The sequence below is a fragment of the Semicossyphus pulcher genome, unplaced genomic scaffold, assembly GCF_022749685.1.
Source record: "Semicossyphus pulcher isolate SPU_LCO1_2020_fin unplaced genomic scaffold, fSemPul1.0.p SCAF_1, whole genome shotgun sequence".
Classification (NCBI taxonomy): Eukaryota; Metazoa; Chordata; class Actinopteri; order Labriformes; family Labridae; genus Semicossyphus; species Semicossyphus pulcher.
The window spans coordinates 38,429,739-38,456,773 of record NW_027211603.1 but is presented as its reverse complement, the minus strand read 5'-3'; the positions used below and the strand labels follow the sequence as shown (position 1 = coordinate 38,456,773).

The window sequence follows — 27,035 nt, the reverse complement described above, 5'->3', positions numbered from 1 at the left end:
GATTTGATCACTGAGCATGAGCTGGACATGATTGGCTTATGTGAAACATGGCTGAAGCCTAATACTTTTCTGCCATTAAACGAAGCCTCTCCTCCTGATTATAACTACGCCCATGTTGCTCGGGCCTCTAAACAGGGGGGAGGTGTTGCTCTAATCTACAAATCTATTTTCAGTCTAAGCTCCAACCAGGATATTAAATTTACTTCATTTGAGGCTCTGGTTTTAAAACCATCTTCATCAAATAGTAACAGCCTTGTCCAGGGAACAGGCTTTCACCTGGTTGTACTGTACAGACCTCCAGGGCCTTACTCCCCATTCCTAGAAGAATTCTGTGAATTTATTGCAGATCTTGTGACTTGCTCAGATAAGATCCTAATTATTGGGGATTTCGATGTCCACTTAATAAGCCCTCTGACCCTCCATGAACCTACTCGTTCCAGTGGTAACACTCTGGATTGGATCATTTCCCATGGACTAGATGTGTCAGCCCTGAACGTCGCTTCCGTCTCCTCTGCTGTGTCAGACCACTCTCTCATTACATCTGAAGCTATTAGCCCGTCCCTGTATCAGTGACACAAATGTTTTTACTTCTCGTCACATCAGCCCAGCAATCATAGCGACGCTCAGTGTTAAATTGCCTGGGGTCCTGGCTCCTTTTGCAACTGTGACAAAACCTGTGGAAAGTTTCACAAATGAAGTTAACTCTCTCTTCTGTGGCAGCGGTCTCTACCAAGACGAGACGACCAAAGAAATCTAATCCCTGGTTAACTAATGAAACCCGAGATCTCAAGCAGGCCTGTAGGAAAATGGAATAAGCATGTCCAACGAGATAGTGCACTTAATTATTAATACACCCTTTAATGCAAATGGTTTCTCAGATTTCTTTTGCAATAAAATGGATGAGATCAGAATCAAAATTAACTCATCATCTCTGGCTTCCTCGTCAAAGTTTATTAAAAAATATCCTTCTGCTGATTCTCAGTTAGTCTCAGCTCTAAACACTTTAGACAATATCTCCCTTGAGATATTGTCTAAAATTGTCTCATATTATGTCTCGTATTATTGTATATTTCAGTATGATAGTTTGTAGTTAATGCTGAGGTGTTGTTTTGTTCTTGTAGAAGAAACACACATTATGACATCAGAGACCTCACCTTCAAGACCTCCAGTCAAGCAAAAAAGCAGCTGCATTCACCACTTGGCAATGTTGTAAAGGTAATATTGGGTATGAAGTACAGTGATCTAACGAGTCTTTTTTTGAAAACCAGTAGAAAAAGAAAACCATCATTCCATAACATACAGAGGACTGCATAATATATTTGTGAGGATGTCAGCACCATTCTACATTCATGTTTTTGCTCATTTCTGTTTCAGGTGTGGAGCCCCGAGAAAAAGCCATCGCAGGCCTTGGAGTTCTAAAGAAAAAGAACCAGTGTGGCGACAGCTGGGACGGTACATCACTCTGCAAAGAGTTCCTGGTAAAGAAGCAGGTGTCAAGGCTCTTGATGCAGAACCGGTACTCTGCAGGCGAGATTGGAGGGATGTTAAGAACAAAGTATACAATGCCATCACAACTCGTAAAAGGAAACAGGAAAAACCCACAATCATGAACAAATCTGTCTTCCTATTTCAAAATAAGCTGGAACTGAGATGATAACATTTGTTTGTTGTGTTGAAACTGCCTCAGGAATCAGAAGTGATGTGTAGAACAGCAGCTGTTTTAATGTTAACTGCTCAAAACTGTTCAACAAAGTCCTTAAAGGTGTTTTTTGAGTTTTGCTGTGCTTTAGGATGGCAGCACACCCGTCCTCCAATCCCAGAGTGTCATTATTTGATGAGTTGGGCATGAGACTCAAAAATAAACTTTTCTTACAACCAGCACCTTTAAATTGCATTAAAATAAAGTTATTTTTGCCATTATATGAGTGGTTATTTTTTTCCATTTAGCCCCCATGCACAGCAAAGACTTAATGTGGCCACGTTTGGTTTATAATATAGTGTATCTCAGTTTTTTTGATACAGATATATCAAACAGTGCATTTAATCTTTCCTTTGATTGGTTTTAAATTGTGTGACAGCCCTCTTGGCTTCCTGTGTGGGGCTGTCTTTTCCTTTTTTAGGCGAGAACCAGGAAGTGCAATCGGCTAATCATTGCACCTGTGTCTGCTGCTCCTCAGCTACAGTATATAAGCTGCTGGATTCAGCCAGTCTCGCTCTCTCTTCCTGGGCATATGGTTTGTTGTTTGGGTTAGACTGTTTTCTGATTTAGTTTCCTTGGTTTCTCACATGACATTCACACTCATTCAACACACTGGACATTACTGATATTACTGATAAACACGTTTAACATTGGTAGTGTTAAAGTAAGTAATGTGTGGTCCTCTCCTTCTTGTCCCTCCCCTGAGCCGGGCTGTGACAACTGACATTGTGTTTTACTGCAGTAGATGACAAATAACTGCAAAAGCCTCAAAGTCCCCCTTAAGTACAGTGAGTACAGTAATTGATTCGAAGTTATTTCGGACTGCATCAATTAGTCACTGAACAGATTAGTTAACGACTACTGTCTCAACTGAATAATCATTGTAGTAATTTTTCAACAAATGCTGGTTGTAGCCTCGTGTCAATTTGATTCTTTACTTAATATGATAGTAAACTGATTATCTCTGGGTTATGGTCTGTTGGTCAGACATAACATAACATTGGAGATGTCATCTTGGGCTATTGAAAATTATACAAAGCATATTAATCTACAGATTAAAAGATGATGAAAATAATAGTTATTTGTTTGTGTTAACCAATTGTAAATAAAATTAATTCACTTAAAAAATGCTTCTTTGACTCTGATGCAGCTTGTAATCTGTAAAGTAAATAAACGATTCAAATGAAATGATTGTAGTGGAGTAAAAAGAATATCTGCCTTCAAAATGTAGTGGGGTGGAAGTATAAAGTGGCATATACAGAGACACTCAAGTAAAGTACAAATTCCTCACATTGTACTAAAGTACATAGCTTGAGCGCCGCCCTCCCTAGTGGAGAGTGTTTTTTTATTTTTATTTATTTTATTTTAAAAAACTAATATTAACAAAATTACTTATTTAAATATGCAATATATATACATGTATATATACAAAAAAATATATACATTAATTAATGTTCATTGGAAATGTGGGAAACAAGCGTTAGGCTACTTGTCTCTGCTTTAGGGGCGCTTTTTCCAGCGCGAGTAGCCAATCAGGGACTGTTGCTGGGGCAAGATATGCGCATATCAATGTGAATGCGGCCAATCAGCGTCGTAGAAAATAATCCCTCGTTAGTCTCGGGGGTTGAAGTCTGATCAGTCTATGAGTGATGGAAATGACAATGATGGACGCTGACACCGCAAACAGCTCTGTACGCTCTCTTCTTCAAAATCTGTTCGAGAGGAGAAGTTTAAGTGAAAAATAACGGATTAAAGAAACTGGACCGGATCAGCCAGATATTAAAATCAACCATCAAGCGAGTGAAAAAGGTAAAACCTACACCAGAGGATTTTCTCGCAATAGTGGAGCGGCTAAGAGCTGATTTTAGGCAGAATCGTGCATTTGGTGATACAAGCATGAAAATTGGCATGAGCAGTCTCCATGGGTCACTTGACAAGAAAATTGTCCCAGCCACTTGAAATTTCAAGTTGGCGGCCATTTTTCAAGATGGCCGCCACCTTGGTCGAACAATTAAGTGATGTTATTGTTTGATTGGTGATATAGGCATGACAATTGGCATGGGCAGTCTCCATGAGTCACTTGACAAGAAAATTGTCCCAGCCACTTGAAATTTCAAGATGGCGGCCATTTTCAAGATGGCTGCCACCTTAGTAGAGCAGTTAAGTGATGTAATCATTCAATTGGTGATACACACATGAAAATTGGCATGAGCAGTGTACTTGGGTCACTTGACCAGAAACTGCTCACAGCCAATTGAGATTTCAAGATGGCAGCTATTCTTTGAGATTGCCACCAGGATCTTTAAATAATATATTTTCTCATGTTAATTTGAGTTCCTAAAAAGGCCAAGAGTGTTTTTTTGACTGTGTTTTGTCTAACTTCTCACCCTTGACCTGTCCGATGTGGTAAAACCTGCCAGGAGTTGCCTCCTAACAGCATAGCTCTCAGGGTTCAGTGAAGTACACAAGCTCCCTTACCACGACAAGGTAACAGTCACAAGGGAGGGTTTTTTTGTTTGTTTTTTAAGGCCTAAAAAAACAGACAGTTACGTTGTCAAATAAATACTGAGGGATGGGAAAACAAAAAGGAAGATTAGTGAAATAGCACAGCTGTGGTGCTGAATGGACAGCGCTCCAAAAAATTATTGAGCAATTAGTACTGAATGGCAATATAGGCAGATCCAGAGGCAACAGCAGCTCTGACTGACACAGCCGTGGAACCATGCCAAACTGAAAATATCTCTCACAAATAAAAGGTAGAGGTGCTGACATTACAAAGTAACTCCTCAACTAAAAATATCTCTCACTGGTAATTAGCCAGTGGAAAACAATACTAAAGAACTAAACTAAAAATGTGATTCACTGTTAGAACTGAAGACACACTGATGTGACGATGGGACGCCGAGCCATAGGTCTACACCAGAAAACACATGTGGCCAAGGGGGAGTGACCCTGGCAAAAGAATACACACATAGGGTCTAGCAGGGGCAACTACACAGACATGTGCAAGTGACTCCATATCTGAAGCGCTCTCTGCAATAGGTGGAAGAGGAGTCCAAAAGATTTTCCACTCCTCATCTTGTTTCATACATCCCCAGTCGGATGGGCTTGGCATTTCCGGTTGTTGCTTTAATGCCTCTCCCCACACGTATCCAGCCTCATAAGCTGCACGTTTGGCATGCTCCTTGAGTGCTGCTTGAGTTGGTGGGATCAGGTCATATGGTCTTTGTTTTCTGACAAAGAGATCAAGCCTCGCCTCATTCACAGTTGTGACATCGCTGGATCTGTCATACATTAGCACAACAAATCTCTCCAAAGCTTGCAGGTCGCTGTCATCAACTGCAGAGGGGCATTCACTGAGTTTTGCAAATGTGTTTGAGACCTCATCACACACGTCCCATGTTTTCTGAACGAGTTTTTCCTTTGTGTCCTGCTGACAAATACAACATCTGTCCCAGTTGGTTTTCTGAACTGAACACATTCTTGTGTCGGATACAACTAGGTTCATGCTTTCGCCCTACACCTAGTCCGATCGTTCATCCAATGCCATTTAAATCCTGTGCGATCTGTAAACCATCCGGTTAACTAAAACCCCGTTAACCTTGGCTCGGCTCTGCCGCGCTGGCACAACCTCTCAATTCAGGTGCGGCTATCTAACTGATTTGGGGTAAATTAGATAACATTTGGGATACTAACTTTCAATTAGCTGACATTGAACCCCACTCTGAGTTTAACAGCAGTGATATATCACCAGTGTGCCCTGGTAGTGCAGATATTCACTCTAGTCTAAATGACCTGTAATCACCAAATCAACACAAGTGTATTTCTATGCATCAGTGTTAGAGGTCATAAAATGACTCTAAATCCTCTTTACTGAAAAAACAATATTTATATGAGAAAATGGACCTTTTGAAGATCCATTAGGCGGCTCACGCCAGTTTCCATGCTTGTATTAGCCTAAATGCTCCAATAAGGTGGCAGCCATCTTGAAAAATGTCCGCCATCTTGAAATCTCAATTGGCTGTGAGCATTTTCTGGTCAACTGACCCATGTACACTGCGCATGCAAATTTTCATGTGTGTATCACCAACTAAATGATTACATCACTTAACTGCTCTACTAAGGTGGCGGCCATCTTGAAAAATGGCCACCAACTTGAAATTTCAAGTGGGACAATTTTCTTGTCAAGTGACTCATGGAGACTGCCCATGCAAATTGTCATGCCTGTATCACCAAATGTACGATTATGTGACTTATCTGCTCCACTATTCTGGACATTTTGACTTTATTCTCGATATTTTGACTTCATTCTCGATATTTCGGCTTATTCGGGACATTTGTACTTTATTCTCGATATTTTGACTTTATTCTCGAAATACTAAATTAATTAAAAACAATCTCTTTTTTTTTTTCTTAGTTTGGCTCTAATACTCCGTCATATTATTGTCACGTTATTACACCAATTTAAAAAAAAAAAGAAAGGATTCCACTGACTTTATCTAGAAAATATCTTAACTGAGTAATTTGCCTGACAATACCCTTCCTTTGGACATCACAAGCCTCTACACAAACATACCCCATGGTTGGAGGCTTTAGCTTTTTACTTACAAGACCGAAACAGTGAACTGAATCCTTCTAACCAGCTGATTCTTGACCTGACCAAATGTGTCATGAAGTACAATTACTTCTGTTTTGAAAAATACTTTTATTTGCAGGTCTCAGGCACACATATGGGCACTATTTGTGCACCAAACTATGCAAATGTATTTGTTTTTTTTGTTTTTTTTTAAAGAACTTTTTTCTGATCCAGCTAAGAACACACACTTGTCTAACATCATTAAATGGTTCAGATACATTGATGACATTTTTTGCATTTTTGATGGCAGCCCTGAGGAGCTAGCAGACTTTGATTCTCTGTTGAACGGCTTCGAAAGCAACCTGGAGTTTACATGGAACTACGGAGACAAAAGGGTACCTTTTTCAGACATATGGGTTATGGAAGACAACAACGCCATTATCACCTCTCCTACGCACCTGTTTTGAAACGGATGTGCGAATCGCCTTTTTTAAACATTTAAAACTTGAAAAAAAGATGCTTTAAGCTCTCTGAATTATTTATGTTTAGATTAATTAAATAGATAAATAGATTTTATAGTTTTTTATGGTTTTTTGTTGTTGTTTACTTCTTTAAGACTGATAATCACAATTATTATTTGTTGTAATGATCAATAATATAAACTGGACGTTGTTTAATACATGCTTAATATAATGTGATAATAATAATAAAAATAATAATAATAACTTTATTTATATAGCACCTTTAAAAACAAGAGTTTACAAAGTGCTTTGACAGCCAAGCAAACAAAGTAAAGCAGAGAACAAGCAGATCATAAAACCAGCAGATCACAAAACCAGCAACTCACCCAGGACCAGCAAATCACACAACAAGCAAAGCACAAAACCAGCAAGTCACACAAAACCAGCAATTCACAAAACAAGCAAAGCACAAATACCCAATACCCAATAGGCAACAGGAGAACCCACACAACCAAGACCAAGGGGACAAAGCAGGAAGAAGCAGAAAGAGTAAATAAAATGAAATAAAATAAAATACCTAAAAGAGATAAAGAAAGGAAATAATGCAAAAACAAATAAATAAATAAAAGCTGTAAAAGCAATAGGAGAGATAGAAACCAGTAAAAGTCAATAAAAACAATAAAAGAGCTAAAGCAATACAAGCAGTAAAAAGGAATCAAATCAGTAAAGCAACGAAAGAGATTAAAGCAATAAAAGCAATAAAGGAGATAAAGGATCAATAAAAACAATGAAAGATGGAAAAGTAACAATAAGGTGAAATAACATTTTAAAAACATAAATAAGAGCCAATAAGAAGACGATAAGAGGACGACATCACGTAAAAGCCTATAAAAGTGAGTTTTTAGAAGAGATTTAAAAGATGTTACCGATTTTGACCGATATAGACGCTCACATTTCCGAGCTTTTCTGCGGAACGTAAACGCAACATTCGATAGTCTCTTTACCATGCAGTCATTGCTCTTTACGGGGAAGTTGACGTCAGCGGATCCAGGTGACGCGGCACACCTTTACCTGCCCACGCGCGCTCCCAAACAGAGCTAAGGCTGTAGGGAAATGCGGAAGTGTCGCGCGGATCGGAGTTATTGATTAAGAGCATGAGAGCGATTGGTGGATTAAAGTGATGGATTTAATGAAGAGGACGAGCTGAGACATGTTTCCTCAGACAGAACTTCACCTCAACACCGGAACCAGAGCCAGCATGTTCTACAAGAGCGCTCAGGTAAACACGCGCGCACACACACACGCACACACACACACACACACACACACACACATACACACACACACACACACCCACACACACATAGACACAGACACGAACGCATAACACCTGAGCTAACTGCTAACTCTTGCGCGGTTATAAACTCTAACACTGGCGCTTACAGTATTAAGGAAGTGCTTGTACTCAGTATGTACTCAGCACATCATGCTGGGAGTACAGTTTACCTGTGCAGCTCCATGTTGAAGTACCTGTTCTACAGTTAACGCTCCGTTTGTAAAGTTCTGCTTTAGTGCTGATGTTCCTCTGGAGAAAGCAGTCAGTCAGACAGTTAGAGGAGAAATACTACATGATAAATAATGTGGAATATGTTTCATCAAACAGCAGACACTCTTCTTATTCATCTGTCTGTCACTTCATAACTCATATGAAACATGTTTTCATCTGACTGAATCTCTGCAAGTTCTTTTCATGCAACAGGATACTAAATGTATTTAAACACCAGAGCACAGCAGACGGAGTCACATGCTCAGAGAGAGGACAGATATGATGAGAGAAGTTTAGTTCCTGACAGAGACGGAGTGTGTGAGTGTATTAATGCTCTAAAAGTGACACATCATTGAACCCTGACCTATCCTGTTTACACTCGACGTGTGGGCTGACCTGAGAACACTCAGAGTGTCTTAATTCTCACACTGCTAAAACACTTCAACATCCATTAACATGCACAGATACAAACGTAAGATAATCCTTTGATCCCCAGAGGGTAAAGACGTTTCTTGATGTAGTTTTAGTGTTGAAAACATCAGCTGTTTGTCTCCTCTGATAAAGATTATTAGGTCATAAAGTGTTTGAATTTCTAACATGTCGTTTACCTGCAGCTCAGAGAACTTCAGTTTAATCTCAGAGAAAAGTGAAGCTCAGATCATATTCACCTCTGACACACTGAGGTGGAGGTTAGAAACAGGACTGTAGCTTCAGTTATTGATTTATATTCAGTGATTGATCAGCTGCTGTTTTTATGTGTAAGCAGAAAGTAAAGTTTTTGAAGGCTTCTCTCTGTCACTGTAATACACACTCAGCAGGGTTTACTGTGACAGTGTGTGTGTGTGTGTGTGTGTGTGTGTGTGTGTGTGTGTGTGTGTGTGTGTGTGTGTGTGTGTGCGTGCGTGCGTGTGTGTGTGTGTGTGTGTGTGTGTGTGTGTGCGTGCGTGCGTGCGTGCGTGCGTGCGTGCGTGCGTGCGTGCGTGCGTGTGTGTGTGTGTGTGTGTGTGTGAACCAGTTTATCAGTAGGAGCAGTCAAGGTCACACCCTGCTGAAAGTTCACTGCAGAACACTTAATATGGAGTAGAGACTGATCAGAGAGCACAGTAAAGACTGATCAGAGAGCACAGTAAAGACTGAACAGAGACAAGGTAAAGACTGATCAGAGACCACAGTAAGACTGATCAGAGACCACAGTAAAGACTGATCAGAGACCACAGTAAAGACTGAACAGAGACCACAGTAAGACTGATCAGAGAGCACAGTAAAGACTGATCAGAGACCACAGTAAAGACTGATCAGAGACCACAGTAAAGACTGATCAGAGACCACAGTAAAGACTAATCAGAGACCACAGTAAAGACTGAACAGAGACCACAGTAAAGACTGAACAGAGACCACAGTAAGACTGATCAGAGACCACAGTAAGACTGATCAGAGACCACAGTAAAGACTGAACAGAGACCACAGTAAGACTGATCAGAGACCACAGTAAAGACTGATCAGAGACCACAGTAAAGACTGAACAGAGACAAGGTAAAGACTGATCAGAGACCACAGTAAAGACTGATCAGAGAGCACAGTAAAGACTGAACAGAGACCACAGTAAAGACTGAACAGAGAGCACAGTAAGTCTGATCAGAGAGCACAGTAAAGACTGAACAGAGACAAGGTAAAGACTGATCAGAGAGCACAGTAAGACTGATCAGAGACCACAGTAAAGACTGAACAGAGACAAGGTAAAGACTGATCAGAGAGCACAGTAAAGACTGATCAGAGACAAGGTAAAGACTGAACAGAGACCACAGTAAGACTGATCAGAGACCACAGTAAAGACTGAACAGAGACCACAGTAAAGACTGATCAGAGACCACGGTAAAGACTGATCAGAGAGCACAGTAAAGACTGATCAGAGACCACAGTAAAGACTGAACAGAGACCACAGTAAAGACTGATCAGAGACCACAGTAAAGACTGATCAGAGACCACAGTAAAGACTGATCAGAGAGCACAGTAAAGACTGATCAGAGACCACAGTAAAGACTGAACAGAGACAAGGTAAAGACTGATCAGAGACCACAGTAAAGACTGAACAGAAACCACAGTAAAGGCTGATCAGAGACAAGGTAAAGACTGATCAGAGAGCACAGTAAAGACTGATCAGAGACCACAGTAAAGACTGATCAGAGACCACAGTAAAGACTGAACAGAGACAAGGTAAAGACTGATCAGAGAGCACAGTAAAGACTGAACAGAGACCACAGTAAAGACTGATCAGAGATCACAGTAAAGACTGATCAGAGACCACAGTAGAGACTGATCAGAGAGCACAGTAGAGACTGAACAGGGACCACAGTAGAGACTGATCAGAGACCACAGTAGAGACTGAACAGGGACCACAGTAGAGACTGATCAGAGACCACAGTAGAGACTGATCAGGGACCACAGTAGAGACTGAACAGAGACCACAGTAGAGACTGAACAGAGACCACAGTAGAGACTGAACAGAGACCACAATAAAGACTGAACTGAGACAAGATAAAAACTGAACTGAGACAAGGTAAAAACTGATCAGAGAGCACAGTAAAGACTGAACAGAGACCACAGTAAGACTGATCAGAGACCACAGTAAGACTGATCAGAGACCACAGTAAAGACTGAACAGAGACCACAGTAAGACTGATCAGAGACCACAGTAAGACTGATCAGAGACCACAGTAAAGACTGAACAGAGACCACAGTAAGACTGATCAGAGACCACAGTAAAGACTGATCAGAGACCACAGTAAAGACTGAACAGAGACAAGGTAAAGACTGATCAGAGAGCACAGTAAGACTGATCAGAGACCACAGTAAAGACTGAACAGAGACAAGGTAAAGACTGATCAGAGAGCACAGTAAAGACTGATCAGAGACAAGGTAAAGACTGATCAGAGAGCACAGTAAAGACTGATCAGAGACCACAGTAAAGACTGAACAGAGACAAGGTAAAGACTGATCAGAGAGCACAGTAAAGACTGATCAGAGACCACAGTAAAGACTGAACAGAGACAAGGTAAAGACTGATCAGAGAGCACAGTAAAGACTGATCAGAGACAAGGTAAAGACTAATCAGAGACCACAGTAAAGACTGATCAGAGACAAGGTAAAGACTGAACAGAGACCACAGTAAAGACTGAACAGAGACCACAGTAAAGACTGATCAGAGACCACAGTAAAGACTGAACAGAGACCACAGTAAAGACTGAACAGAGACCACAGTAAGACTGATCAGAGACCACAGTAAGACTGATCAGAGACCACAGTAAAGACTGATCAGAAAGCACAGTAAAGACTGATCAGAGACCACAGTAAAGACTGAACAGAGACCACAGTAAAGACTGATCAGAGACCACAGTAAAGACTGATCAGAGAGCACAGTAAAGACTGATCAGAGACCACAGTAAAGACTGATCAGAGACCACAGTAAAGACTGAACAGAGACAAGGTAAAGACTGATCAGAGACCACAGTAAAGACTGAACAGAAACCACAGTAAAGGCTGATCAGAGACAAGGTAAAGACTGATCAGAGAGCACAGTAAAGACTGAACAGAGACCACAGTAAAGACTGAACAGAGACCACAGTAAGACTGATCAGAGACCACAGTAAAGACTGATCAAAGACCACAGTAGAGACTGAACAGAGACCACAGTAGAGACTGAACAGAGACCACAGTAGAGACTGAACAGAGACCACAGTAGAGACTGAACAGAGACCACAATAAAGACTGAACTGAGACAAGGTAAAAACTGATCAGAGACAAGGTAAAGACTGATCAGAGACCACAGTAAAGACTGATCAGAGACCACAGTAAAGACTGAACAGAGACCACAGTAAAGACTGAACAGAGACCACAGTAAGACTGATCAGAGACCACAGTAAAGACTGATCAGAGACCACAGTAAAGACTGATCAGAGACCACAGTAAAGACTGATCAGAGAGCACAGTAAAGACTGAACAGAGACCACAGTAAAGACTGAACAGAGACAAGGTAAAGACTGATCAGAGAGCACAGTAAAGACTGATCAGAGACCACAGTAAAGACTGAACAGAGACAAGGTAAAGACTGATCAGAGACCACAGTAAAGACTGAACAGAGACCACAGTAAAGACTGATCAGAGACAAGGTAAAAACTGATCAGAGACAAGGTAAAGACTGATCAGAGACCACAGTAAAGACTGATCAGAGATCACAGTAAAAACTGATCAGAGACCACAGTAGAGACTGATCAGAGACCACAGTAAAGACTGAACAGAGACCACAGTAAAGACTGAACAGAGACAAGGTAAAGACTGATCAGAGACCACAGTAAAGACTGATCAGAGAGCACAGTAAAGACTGAACAGAGACCACAGTAAAGACTGAACAGAGAGCACAGTAAGTCTGATCAGAGAGCACAGTAAAGACTGAACAGAGACAAGGTAAAGACTGATCAGAGAGCACAGTAAGACTGATCAGAGACCACAGTAAAGACTGAACAGAGACAAGGTAAAGACTGATCAGAGAGCACAGTAAAGACTGATCAGAGACAAGGTAAAGACTGAACAGAGACCACAGTAAGACTGATCAGAGACCACAGTAAAGACTGAACAGAGACCACAGTAAAGACTGATCAGAGACCACGGTAAAGACTGATCAGAGAGCACAGTAAAGACTGATCAGAGACCACAGTAAAGACTGAACAGAGACCACAGTAAAGACTGATCAGAGACCACAGTAAAGACTGATCAGAGACCACAGTAAAGACTGATCAGAGAGCACAGTAAAGACTGATCAGAGACCACAGTAAAGACTGAACAGAGACAAGGTAAAGACTGATCAGAGACCACAGTAAAGACTGAACAGAAACCACAGTAAAGGCTGATCAGAGACAAGGTAAAGACTGATCAGAGAGCACAGTAAAGACTGATCAGAGACCACAGTAAAGACTGATCAGAGACCACAGTAAAGACTGAACAGAGACAAGGTAAAGACTGATCAGAGAGCACAGTAAAGACTGAACAGAGACCACAGTAAAGACTGATCAGAGATCACAGTAAAGACTGATCAGAGACCACAGTAGAGACTGATCAGAGAGCACAGTAGAGACTGAACAGGGACCACAGTAGAGACTGATCAGAGACCACAGTAGAGACTGAACAGGGACCACAGTAGAGACTGATCAGAGACCACAGTAGAGACTGATCAGGGACCACAGTAGAGACTGAACAGAGACCACAGTAGAGACTGAACAGAGACCACAGTAGAGACTGAACAGAGACCACAATAAAGACTGAACTGAGACAAGATAAAAACTGAACTGAGACAAGGTAAAAACTGATCAGAGAGCACAGTAAAGACTGAACAGAGACCACAGTAAGACTGATCAGAGACCACAGTAAGACTGATCAGAGACCACAGTAAAGACTGAACAGAGACCACAGTAAGACTGATCAGAGACCACAGTAAGACTGATCAGAGACCACAGTAAAGACTGAACAGAGACCACAGTAAGACTGATCAGAGACCACAGTAAAGACTGATCAGAGACCACAGTAAAGACTGAACAGAGACAAGGTAAAGACTGATCAGAGAGCACAGTAAGACTGATCAGAGACCACAGTAAAGACTGAACAGAGACAAGGTAAAGACTGATCAGAGAGCACAGTAAAGACTGATCAGAGACAAGGTAAAGACTGATCAGAGAGCACAGTAAAGACTGATCAGAGACCACAGTAAAGACTGAACAGAGACAAGGTAAAGACTGATCAGAGAGCACAGTAAAGACTGATCAGAGACCACAGTAAAGACTGAACAGAGACAAGGTAAAGACTGATCAGAGAGCACAGTAAAGACTGATCAGAGACAAGGTAAAGACTAATCAGAGACCACAGTAAAGACTGATCAGAGACAAGGTAAAGACTGAACAGAGACCACAGTAAAGACTGAACAGAGACCACAGTAAAGACTGATCAGAGACCACAGTAAAGACTGAACAGAGACCACAGTAAAGACTGAACAGAGACCACAGTAAGACTGATCAGAGACCACAGTAAGACTGATCAGAGACCACGGTAAAGACTGATCAGAAAGCACAGTAAAGACTGATCAGAGACCACAGTAAAGACTGAACAGAGACCACAGTAAAGACTGATCAGAGACCACAGTAAAGACTGATCAGAGAGCACAGTAAAGACTGATCAGAGACCACAGTAAAGACTGATCAGAGACCACAGTAAAGACTGAACAGAGACAAGGTAAAGACTGATCAGAGACCACAGTAAAGACTGAACAGAAACCACAGTAAAGGCTGATCAGAGACAAGGTAAAGACTGATCAGAGAGCACAGTAAAGACTGAACAGAGACCACAGTAAAGACTGAACAGAGACCACAGTAAGACTGATCAGAGACCACAGTAAAGACTGATCAAAGACCACAGTAGAGACTGAACAGAGACCACAGTAGAGACTGAACAGAGACCACAGTAGAGACTGAACAGAGACCACAGTAGAGACTGAACAGAGACCACAATAAAGACTGAACTGAGACAAGGTAAAAACTGATCAGAGACAAGGTAAAGACTGATCAGAGACCACAGTAAAGACTGATCAGAGACCACAGTAAAGACTGAACAGAGACCACAGTAAAGACTGAACAGAGACCACAGTAAGACTGATCAGAGACCACAGTAAAGACTGATCAGAGACCACAGTAAAGACTGATCAGAGACCACAGTAAAGACTGATCAGAGAGCACAGTAAAGACTGAACAGAGACCACAGTAAAGACTGAACAGAGACAAGGTAAAGACTGATCAGAGAGCACAGTAAAGACTGATCAGAGACCACAGTAAAGACTGAACAGAGACAAGGTAAAGACTGATCAGAGACCACAGTAAAGACTGAACAGAGACCACAGTAAAGACTGATCAGAGACAAGGTAAAAACTGATCAGAGACAAGGTAAAGACTGATCAGAGACCACAGTAAAGACTGATCAGAGATCACAGTAAAAACTGATCAGAGACCACAGTAGAGACTGATCAGAGACCACAGTAAAGACTGAACAGAGACCACAGTAAAGACTGAACTGAGCTGACAGTGAACACAACACAGGAGAGGCGGAGGGAACAGGTCTGGACTTGCAGTGTCTGTTAGTCACAAACACAAAGCCTCCTGCCACCTGCTGCTCCTGAATCAGAGCTGAGAAACACTCAATAACAAACACAGATGTTGGAGTTTTACTGTTCACTGGTTCCATAGAGATGTACCTGTAGATCTCTTCCAGTCAGCCTTAACACTTGTGCAGTTCATATATTATATGCAGGTGAAGATGAACTGTGTGAAGTCCTGCAGGAAGCCCTCCTGCTAGTAGGTTCATTCTACGTGTCACAGATCTACACACACTGACCTCACAGGTCTATGGATCACTGAGCACTGACTGGCCTTTCTGCTAGAAGCAATTTTAGTTTAGATGATACAAATACAGAGATGATGCAGAGTCAACAGCAGCTTGTGAATGAAACATGTTAAAAGATAAACACTGTGAAGATAAGTCAAATAAAGAAAGGTCATAAACCAGAGCAGACCAGGCGTTCTGTTAGATAAAGAACTGTTTAAAGTCTTAATGAAGTGTGACATGTGCAAGGTAATGTTTTTTATGTCTGTACTGACACAGTCTCACATGTTAGACTTCCTGAGCAGCAGCTGATAACCAGTCATTAGTTTACATATCCAAAAAGATAACTCTGCATTATGAGAAGGTAAAGACCAGTTATCACTCATCACATGTAAATAGATACACAGTGAACTGACTAAATGCTAATGCTACCACCACTGCCTTTAGCTAACAAGCTACGCTAATGTCACAGGAGTGCAAGTGAGGAGAGAACTGAGTCAGTGATGTTTGCTAACATTAGCCACCATGAGCTAACCAGTCTAACCAGAGCAGGTGAAACTGTCACACCTGAGTGAACTGACCATCAGTGTGATTCATTCAGAGTGAATGTTTTATATGTGAGAGGAAGGAACACCCACAACACACCAGCAGCAACATGAAAACAAGTTCCAGCTTAATGTGACAGAGGAAGTCAATCTGTTCTTCATCAAAACAGCATGCTGTATGTACATCTAATCTGTGTGTGTGTGTGTGTGTGTGTGTGTGTGTGTGTGTGTGTGTGTGTGTGTGTGTGTGTGTGTGCGTGTGTGTGTGTGCGCGTGCGTGTGTGTGTTGTAGGACAACATTGAGCTGTGGGACAGACAGAAGGACGGCTCTGAACCTTTACTTCCTTCTACGGTGAGTGTGTCTCGTGTTTCAGGAAGCAGATAAGTGTCATGCAAACACCGACTGTATCTGTGCTCTTATGAAAATGATAGTCTGACTGTTTGACACAGATAAACAGTGATGAACACATGAACACTGAGCTCCAGTCAGTTCCCATACAGACTGTTAGCTTCAGTAAACACTGAGCATGTAAATGTGACAGGAACAGATGTCTCAGTTCAAACAGAGAGCTGTCTCTTTTACATGCTGTATGTTGACTGAAACAAACATGCTGGGACATGAGCTCAGGGTTTCTGTAACGGTATCACATGTCTGTGTTTACCCTCCACAGTGACAGCACCTGAACAGGTGTTACAGAGGGCAGCTGAAGTGCGGATAGTGGAGGGGGGTGGAGGTCTTTTTAATACCACTTCAAATTTACTGTTGACCACATTTCATCTTTAATCTGGACATTTCATCTTATTCTTCTCAACATTTTGACTTTACTCTTCTCGACATTTTGACTTTATTCTCGATATTTCATCTTTATTCTTCTCGACATTTTGACTTTATTCTCGATATTTCATCTTTATTCTTCTCGACATTTTGACTTTATTCTCGATACTTCATCTGACACTTTTTCGATCAGAGATATCGAGAATAAAATGAACCGTGTGTGAGACATTCACAGCGCTATAAAGAGCTGGTTAGATTTAGTCTTAACATAAACATAGTCAGAAGGTGACACGTTGAAGCACTGTGTGTTCAAAGGACTGGCTGCTTAACTTGGTAAAAGATAATGATGAAATGTTCCAGCTTCATCAGCATGCTGGTCTTTGCTGTGTGTCCATGAACACACAGTGTGGTCACTGTGCCATGTGAAGGATCAGCTCACTTCAGTATTTGGACCCCCTAAAATCAGGTAGAGTTTAAACCATCAGCTAATAAAGTGTGAAAGGTGTGTTTCACCCCTTTTTACAGCGATAGTAAATGAGATCAGAATCTGCTGACTGGGGAATAAACCTAAACACATGTAAACCTAATTCAGACCTATGTATGAATAAATAAGATGGATGTACAATTCACTTAGTTTAGAAGTGCGTGCTTCCCTGTTTAATAAATCTGATGCTACTTGCCAACTATATTTGGATCCCTGTCTTCTCTTTAGAGCTCATAACTTTCTAATAAAAAGCATCAATATTCAAATGTTTGACAGCCCGCTCAGAGGACATTCGACTACGTCCTGGTGGCCCACAAAGTGGATGATGACTCAGACCAGAGGGCCCAGAGGCAGAGGGCCTTCATCCAGCAGCTGGAGAAGAAGAACATCGCGGTCACTGTGAGTCTGCCTCCTAGCTGACGGTCACGTGACCTCACACATGTGACCTTTCGCAGTCTCAGAGTTTTCCCTAATGTGCTTCAGAAAATCGACCACGATGACAAAGTGTTCTTTGGCCTTCGTGCTCCGTGTGAGGTGTTTGAAGACTACCAGTACCTGCTCAAGGTGTCCGACTCCTGCAACTGGTGTGGTGATGTGAGGGGCAGCATCGCCCAGGCAACCAGGTAACGCACACACACACCAAGCTATGTTTTTTGTCACAGTTAAACTTCATGAATGAGACCCAGTTCTGAATGTTGTGCTCCAATTAGGTGACATCATTTATTTGTCCCATTGATGTCCACGATAGGTTGATAAATATTAGGTTTAAAAGGTACATGTTTTTATTACACTGATTGTGACTCTGAGTGAAGTTATTTCACTGATTTAGAAGGACACGTTAGTCTAGTCCTGAAACATCTAGGATCCATTTCCCACAATGAAACACCTCCACACACCACGAAGCACCTCCACACACCACGAAGCACCTCCACACATCATGAAACACCTCCACACACCTCCACACACCACGAAACACCTCCACACATCATGAAACACCTCCACACATCATGAAACACCTCCACACATCACGAAACACCTCCACACATCATGAAACACCTCCACACATCATGAAACACCTCCACACATCATGAAACACCTCCACACATCATGAAACACCTCCACACACCATTAAACACCTCCACACACCACGAAACACCTCCACACACCACGAAACACCTCCACACACCACAAAACACCTCCACACACCTCCACACACCACGAAACACCTCCACACACCTCCACACACCACGAAACACCTCCACACACCACAAAACACCTCCACACACCTCCACACACCACGAAACACCTCCACACACCACAAAACACCTCCACACACCTCCACACACCACGAAACACCTCCACACACCACGAAACACCTCCACACATCATGAAACACCTCCACACATCATGAAACACCTCCACACGCCTCCACACACCACGAAACACCTCCACACACCACAAAACACCTCCACACACCTCCACACACCACGAAACACCTCCACACACCACGAAACACCTCCACACACCATGAAACACCTCCACACACCACGAAACACCTCCACACACCATGAAACACCTCCACACACCACGAAACACCTCCACACACCATGAAACACCTCCACATACCACGAAACACCTCCACACACCATGAAACACCTCCACATACCACGAAACACCTCCACACACCACGAAACACCTCCACACATCATGAAACACCTCCACACATCATGAAACACCTCCACACATCATGAAACACCTCCACATACCACGAAACACCTCCACACACCACGAAACACCTCCACACATCATGAAACACCTCCACACATCATGAAACACCTCCACACATCATGAAACACCTCCACATACCACGAAACACCTCCACACACCACGAAACACCTCCACACATCATGAAACACCTCCACACACCACGAAACACCTCCACACATCATGAAACACCTCCACACACCACGAAACACCTCCACACATCATGAAACACCTCCACACATCATGAAACACCTCCACACATCATGAAACACCTCCACACATCACGAAACACCTCCACACATCATGAAACACCTCCACACATCATGAAACACCTCCACACATCATGAAACACCTCCACACATCACGAAACACCTCCACACATCATGAAACACCTCCACACATCATGAAACACCTCCACACACCACGAAACACCTCCACACATCATGAAACACCTCCACACACCACGAAACACCTCCACACATCATGAAACACCTCCACACATCATGAAACACCTCCACACATCATGAAACACCTCCACACATCATGAAACACCTCCACACATCACGAAACACCTCCACACATCATGAAACACCTCCACACATCATGAAACACCTCCACACATCACGAAACACCTCCACACATCATGAAACACCACCAAACACCTCCACAAACCACGAAACACCTCCACACACCATGAAACACCTCCACACACCTCCACAAACCACGAAACACCTCCACACACCATGAAACACCACCAAACACCTCCACACACCACGAAACACCTCCACACATCATGAAACACCACCAAACACCTCCACAAACCACGAAACACCTCCACACACCATGAAACACCATCAAACACCTCCACAAACCACGAAACACCTCCACACACCATGAAACACCTCCACATACCACAAAACACCTCCACACACCATGAAACACCTCCACATACCACGAAACACCTCCACACATCATGAAACACCTCCACACACCATGAAACACCTCCACACTCCTCCACAAACCACGAAACACCTCCACACACCATGAAACACCTCCACACTCCTCCACAAACCACGAAACACCTCCACACACCATGAAACACCTCCACACGCCTCCACACACCACAAAACACCTCCACACACCATGAAACACCTCCACACAGGTGACATTCGCAACAGGAACACAGCTGATAACTGACAGCATTAATATTGACTGCACTTCCAACTTGAGGAGTCAACAGATGTTACACACACACATGATCACTGGCTCCTGTCAGAGAAATGTTGATCCACACCCCAGATTTTCACTTTGGCGATGTGGTTGTTGCACACATGCAGACCAACACAGCGGTCCATTAAGCTGTATCTTTAATGTTTGTATCTCACTGAATATAGTACAGATGTAAAGTCCACAGTTAGTTCTCAGACTGTGGGGGGAGCAGGCTGTAAGTTTCAGAGACAGATTAAAGTCTGTTTACATACATGTGTATACGGTCATAAAAAGCCTCTCTCTTACTTCTCTTGGTGAAACTCTTTGTTTCTTCTCCAGGATCCGAATCGTTCATTTCATTCTCCATCAGACCTTCATCAACACAGGAGGTGAGTCCTTTCATACAGTCTAATGCACTTTTTGTATTTGTTGTGTATAAGTTACAGAATGATTCAATGTACATTTAGACTGCGTATTCTTGTTGTCAAACTTTGCTGCTTTACACACATATATCTATACTTTATACATATGCGGTATATATATACACTGCTCAAAAAAATTAAGGGAACACTTAAATCAAATATCAGATCTTGATGAATGTATAATTCAAGTTGAAAATCTTCACTGATGTACATTGTTGAATTTGTTGAGAACAAAATGATGTAACAACGGTGAGTGGAAACCAAAATCATCAGCCCATTGAGGGTTGGATTCAAAATCACACCCAAAATCAGAGTAAAAAAATGAAGTCACAGGCTGATCCAACTTGCGTGAATGTCACCATGGCAACTCCTGATGTGACTCAGTAGTGTGTATGGCCCCCACATGCCCGTATGCACTCCTGACAACGTCTGGGCATGCTCCTGATGAGTCGGCAGATGGTGCCCTGGGGGATCTCCTCTCAGACCTGGATCAGGGCATCAGTGAGCTCCTGGACAGTCTGTGGCGGTACTTGGCCGTGTCTGATGCACCGATACATAATGTCCCATAGGTGCTCAATTGGATTTAGGTCAGGAGAATGAGAGGGCCAGTCAATGGCATCAATGCCTTCGTCATCCAGGAACTGCCTACACACTGTGGCCACACAAGGCCGGGCATTGTCCTGCACCAGGAGGAACCCAGGGCCCACTGCACCACCATGAGGTTTAACAATTGCTTGGAGGATGTCATCCCGGTACCTAACAGCAGGCAGGGTACCATTGGCTATGACATGGAGGTCTGTGCGGCCCTCCAAGGAAATGCCTCCCCAGACCATCACTGACCCACCGCCAAACCGGTCATGCTGGATGATGTTACAGGCAGCATAACGTTCACCACAGCATCTCCAGACTCTTTCACGTCTGTCACATGTGCTCAGTGTGAACCTGCTCTCATCTGAGAAGAGAACGGGGCGCCAATGGCCGACCTGCCAATTCTGGTGTTCTCTGGCGAATGCTAATGGAGCTGCACGGTGCTGGGCTGTGAGCACAGGTCCCATTAGAGGACGTCGGGCCTTCATGCCGCCCTGACAGTTTGGTCAGAAACATGCAAGCCAGTAGCCTGCTGGAGGTCATCTTGTAGGGCTCTGGCAGTGCTCCTCCTGTTCCTCCTCACACAAAGTAGCAAATATCGCTCCTGCTGCTGGGTTGATGCCCTTCTACGGCCCTGTCCAGCTCTCCTCCGGTCTCCTGGTACCTCCTCCATGCTCTTGAGACTGTGCTGGGAGACACAGCAAACCGTCTTGCGACTGCACGTATGGATGTGCCATCCTGGAGGAGCTGGACTACCTGTGCAACCTGATTGGGCTGCAGGTACCGCCTCATGCTACCAGTAGTGACAAGGACACGAGCAGAACACAAAACTAAAGAAGAATCAGTCAGGAGGTATCAGAGAGCAACTGTCTGTGGCCACCACATGCAAAACCATTCCCTTTTTGGGGGTTGTCTTGCTTTTTCCTCTCCATTGCACCTGTTGTCTCTTTAAATTGCACCATAGCAGGTGACATTGATTCACAATCACTTGTGCTTCTTAAATGGACGGATTGATATCCCTGAAGTTTAACTGACTTGGTGTCATACTGTGACGATTAAGTGTTCTCTTGATTTTTTTTGAGCAGTATATATATGTTAACAGTCCTGTCTACTCTCTGTATTGAGATGTACTCCTGTGTGTGAGTACATAGAATCAAATGTATGATTTAGATGAACACACGTCTGTCCCTGAAGTTGATTATATTTCTGCTTCCTCTGATCATTGATTATTAATAAAACAGACATAAACATGTTGTGATATTGGTCAAACAGCAGCGTCTCATGCAGGTATATTTTATCTATCAGAGAACCTGGAGGAACTGTTCGTGAATGATGTGTTTGAAACCATGTTCTGCCTCCATGAGGTGAGTCAGTCTCTGTCTTGGAGTCTCTGCACAATCCTTGAATATTATCTGCCAATACACACTCCAGTCTGATACATTAACCTGAGTGACAGCTGCAGAGACAGAACTCACCACTTATTATTTATTCTGAAAAAACATGCTCATCATACACAGTAAACATGATCTCATACAAAGACATGTTGAATGAATAAACATTATTTTGCAACAGCTGATAAAGAAAATATCTTTGAAAAGACTTATTTCGAAAAGGCCCACATCAGCCTTGATAGATGGTCTGGGCTCTTCTCAGCACACGTTGTACCACCTCTGCACAGAGAAACTGAATGTATCAGAGAATGGTTAAAATGCAGTCTTAATACGATGCTGTGAGGTGAACCTTGTTCAGACACCTGACCTCTGTGTGCTCATTTTTCCCATGATTCTTAGAGAAAGAAGCAGAAATATCTGCAGGAGAAGTGGGCTCGATGGTCCGGTCTGTTTGTAGGACAGCCAGTCAACGAAGTCAAGTCAGTCTCTGTCTCAATGTTTGTCTGACTGTCTCACTCTCTAACTGTTTGTCTTTTTTTCTGTCTGTAACTGTCTGTCTGTCTGTTACTGTCTGTAACTGTCTGTCTGTAACTATCTGTAACTGTCTGTCTGTCTGTTACTGTCTGTACCTGTCTGTCTGTCTGTTACTGTCTGTAACTATCTGTAACTGTCTGTCTGTTACTGTCTGTCTGTAACTATCTGTAACTGTGTGTCTGTAACTATCTGTAACTGTCTGTCTGTTACTGTCTGTAACTGTCTGTCTGTAACTATCTCTAAATGTCTGTCTGTTACTGTCTGTAACTGTCTGTCTGTAACTATCTGTAACTGTCTGTCTGTAAATGTCTGTCTGTTACTGTCTGTAATTGTCTGTCTGTAACTATCTGTAAATGTCTGTCTGTTACTGTCTGTAACTGTCTGTCTGTTACTGTCTGTAATTGTCTGTCTGTAACTATCTCTAAATGTCTGTCTGTTACTGTCTGTAACTGTCTGTCTGTAACTATCTGTAACTGTCTGTCTGTTACTGTCTGTAACTGTCTGTCTGTTACTGTCTGTAACAGTCTGTCTGTAACTATCTCTAAATGTCTGTCTGTTACTGTCTGTAACTGTCTGTCTGTAACTATCTGTAACTGTCTGTCTGTTACTGTCTGTAACTGTCTGTCTGTTACTGTCTGTAACAGTCTGTCTGTAACTATCTGTAACTGTCTGTCTGTTACTGTCTGTTACTGTCTGTCTGTAACTATCTGTAACTGTCTGTCTGTAACTGTCTGTCTGTAAATGTCTGTCTGTAACTGTCTGTCTGTAAATGTCTGTCTGTAACTATCTGTAACTGTCTGTCTGTAACTGTCTGTCTGTAGCTATCTGTAACTGTCTGTCTGTAACTATCTGTTACTGTCTGTAACTATCTGTTACTGTCTGTCTGTAACTGTCTGTCTGTAACTATCTGTAACTGTCTGTCTGTAACTATCTGTTACTGTCTGTAACTGTCTGTCTGTAACTATCTGTTACTGTCTGTAACTGTCTGTCTGTAGCTATCTGTAACTGTCTGTCTGTAACTATCTGTTACTGTCTGTAACTGTCTGTCTGTAACTATCTGTCTGTAACTATCTCTAAATGTCTGTCTGTTACTGTCTGTAACTGTCTGTCTGTAACTATCTGTAACTGTCTGTCTGTTACTGTCTGTAACTGTCTGTCTGTTACTGTCTGTAACAGTCTGTCTGTAACTATCTCTAAATGTCTGTCTGTTACTGTCTGTAACTGTCTGTCTGTAACTATCTGTAACTGTCTGTCTGTTACTGTCTGTAACTGTCTGTCTGTTACTGTCTGTAACAGTCTGTCTGTAACTATCTGTAACTGTCTGTCTGTTACTGTCTGTTACTGTCTGTCTGTAACTATCTGTAACTGTCTGTCTGTAACTGTCTGTCTGTAAATGTCTGTCTGTAACTGTCTGTCTGTAAATGTCTGTCTGTAACTATCTGTAACTGTCTGTCTGTAAATGTCTGTCTGTAACTATCTGTAACTGTCTGTCTGTAACTGTCTGTCTGTAGCTATCTGTAACTGTCTGTCTGTAACTATCTGTTACTGTCTGTAACTATCTGTTACTGTCTGTCTGTAACTGTCTGTCTGTAACTATCTGTAACTGTCTGTCTGTAACTATCTGTTACTGTCTGTAACTGTCTGTCTGTAACTATCTGTTACTGTCTGTAACTGTCTGTCTGTAACTATCTGTTACTGTCTGTAACTGTCTGTCTGTAGCTATCTGTAACTGTCTGTCTGTAACTATCTGTTACTGTCTGTAACTGTCTGTCTGTAACTATCTGTCTGTAACTATCTCTAAATGTCTGTCTGTTACTGTCTGTAACTGTCTGTCTGTAACTATCTGTAACTGTCTGTCTGTTACTGTCTGTAACTGTCTGTCTGTTACTGTCTGTAACAGTCTGTCTGTAACTATCTCTAAATGTCTGTCTGTTACTGTCTGTAACTGTCTGTCTGTAACTATCTGTAACTGTCTGTCTGTTACTGTCTGTAACTGTCTGTCTGTTACTGTCTGTAACAGTCTGTCTGTAACTATCTGTAACTGTCTGTCTGTTACTGTCTGTTACTGTCTGTCTGTAACTATCTGTAACTGTCTGTCTGTAACTGTCTGTCTGTAAATGTCTGTCTGTAACTGTCTGTCTGTAAATGTCTGTCTGTAACTATCTGTAACTGTCTGTCTGTAACTGTCTGTCTGTAGCTATCTGTAACTGTCTGTCTGTAACTATCTGTTACTGTCTGTAACTATCTGTTACTGTCTGTCTGTAACTGTCTGTCTGTAACTATCTGTAACTGTCTGTCTGTAACTATCTGTTACTGTCTGTAACTGTCTGTCTGTAACTATCTGTTACTGTCTGTAACTGTCTGTCTGTAGCTATCTGTAACTGTCTGTCTGTAACTATCTGTTACTGTCTGTAACTGTCTGTCTGTAACTATCTGTCTGTAACTATCTGTAAATGTCTGTCTGTTACTGTCTGTCTGTTTCTGTCTGTCTGTAACTATCTGTAACTATCTGTAACTGTCTGTCTGTAACTATCTGTTACTGTCTGTCTGTAACTATCTGTTACTGTCTGTAACTGTCTGTCTGTAACTATCTGTAACTGTCTGTCTGTCTGTAACCGTCTGTAACTGTCTGTAACTGTCTGCCTGTCTGTAACTGTCTGTCTGTCTGTAACTGTCTGTAAATGTCTGTGGTGTCTCTAACTGTTTGTAACTGTCTGTAACTGTCTGACTGTATTGGTCTGTCTTGTCTGTAACTGTCTGTCTGTCTGTCTGTCTGTCTGTAACTGTCAGTAACTGTCTGTGTGTCTCTAACTGTTGCAACTGTCTGTAACCATCTGACTGTAACGTTCTGTCTGTAACTGTGTCCAACTGTCTGTCTCACTGTCTGTCTATAACTGTCTGTCTGTAAGTGTCTGTCTTATGATTAAGGATGTGGGCATAGCGGTTTACATGTAGTAGAATAACGGTCTTATAAGTGTGAGGCACGCCTCCTCTGGGGGGCGCCAGAGGATTTCAGGGGAGGCACAGCATGAGAAAAAATAAACCAGTAATAGAACTGTAAACATCTGGTTAGCTTACTTCTGCAATGTGTGGGGCAAAATGGATCGATATTTATAACTATAGAGAGAGAGGGCACATATCGGTTTCCTGCATTGACTGATTTTTGCATTGGCAGTCATTTTTTGGTCTTAAATGAGGTGTGATCAGGCAAACAGGTGCTGCGTAATGATCTGGAGGACGTAATAAGCAACTGCACCATAGATGAACAAAAAGCGAGCCCCGCCACCAGCCCGAGACCGATGCCAAGCTCTTCATCATGTGTGCTCATTCTGACGCATGCTCTCTATAATACAGAAACAGACACACACTCACACACATGGAACTAAGAGGTACATTTATTATAATCTTCAAACATAACCTGTGGCGCTGACAATCGCCCACAGATATTTTTGCACTGTCCACTGTCCATCGCACACACTGGAGAATACAGTCGTGTGATCCAGCAGCAACAATAAGTTAATGAACATTTCAGGGGAGGCTCACTTTCCCACACTTTGAAAACCCCTAAAGTGGAGTGTTTTCAAGACCTCTGCTCCACACAGATGCAACAGGTTTTACAGTGGCA

At 42.4% G+C, this 27,035-nt stretch overlaps 1 protein-coding gene across 1 annotated transcript in view; it reads left to right on the top strand.

Annotated features, from left to right (window-relative positions):
* Positions 1-7,832: 7,832 nt before the first annotated feature.
* The window catches only part of LOC138585329 (anoctamin-9-like), a 32,503-nt gene continuing 13,300 nt past the window's right edge, over positions 7,833-27,035 (top strand). The window contains exons 1-7 of the mRNA XM_069657625.1: positions 7,833-8,015; positions 16,536-16,595; positions 17,779-17,901; positions 17,986-18,125; positions 20,815-20,864; positions 22,791-22,849; positions 23,276-23,355. Coding sequence (XP_069513726.1) covers positions 7,947-8,015; positions 16,536-16,595; positions 17,779-17,901; positions 17,986-18,125; positions 20,815-20,864; positions 22,791-22,849; positions 23,276-23,355 — 581 coding nt within the window. The 5' untranslated portion in view covers positions 7,833-7,946. The remainder of the gene's footprint in view (positions 8,016-16,535; positions 16,596-17,778; positions 17,902-17,985; positions 18,126-20,814; positions 20,865-22,790; positions 22,850-23,275; positions 23,356-27,035) is intronic.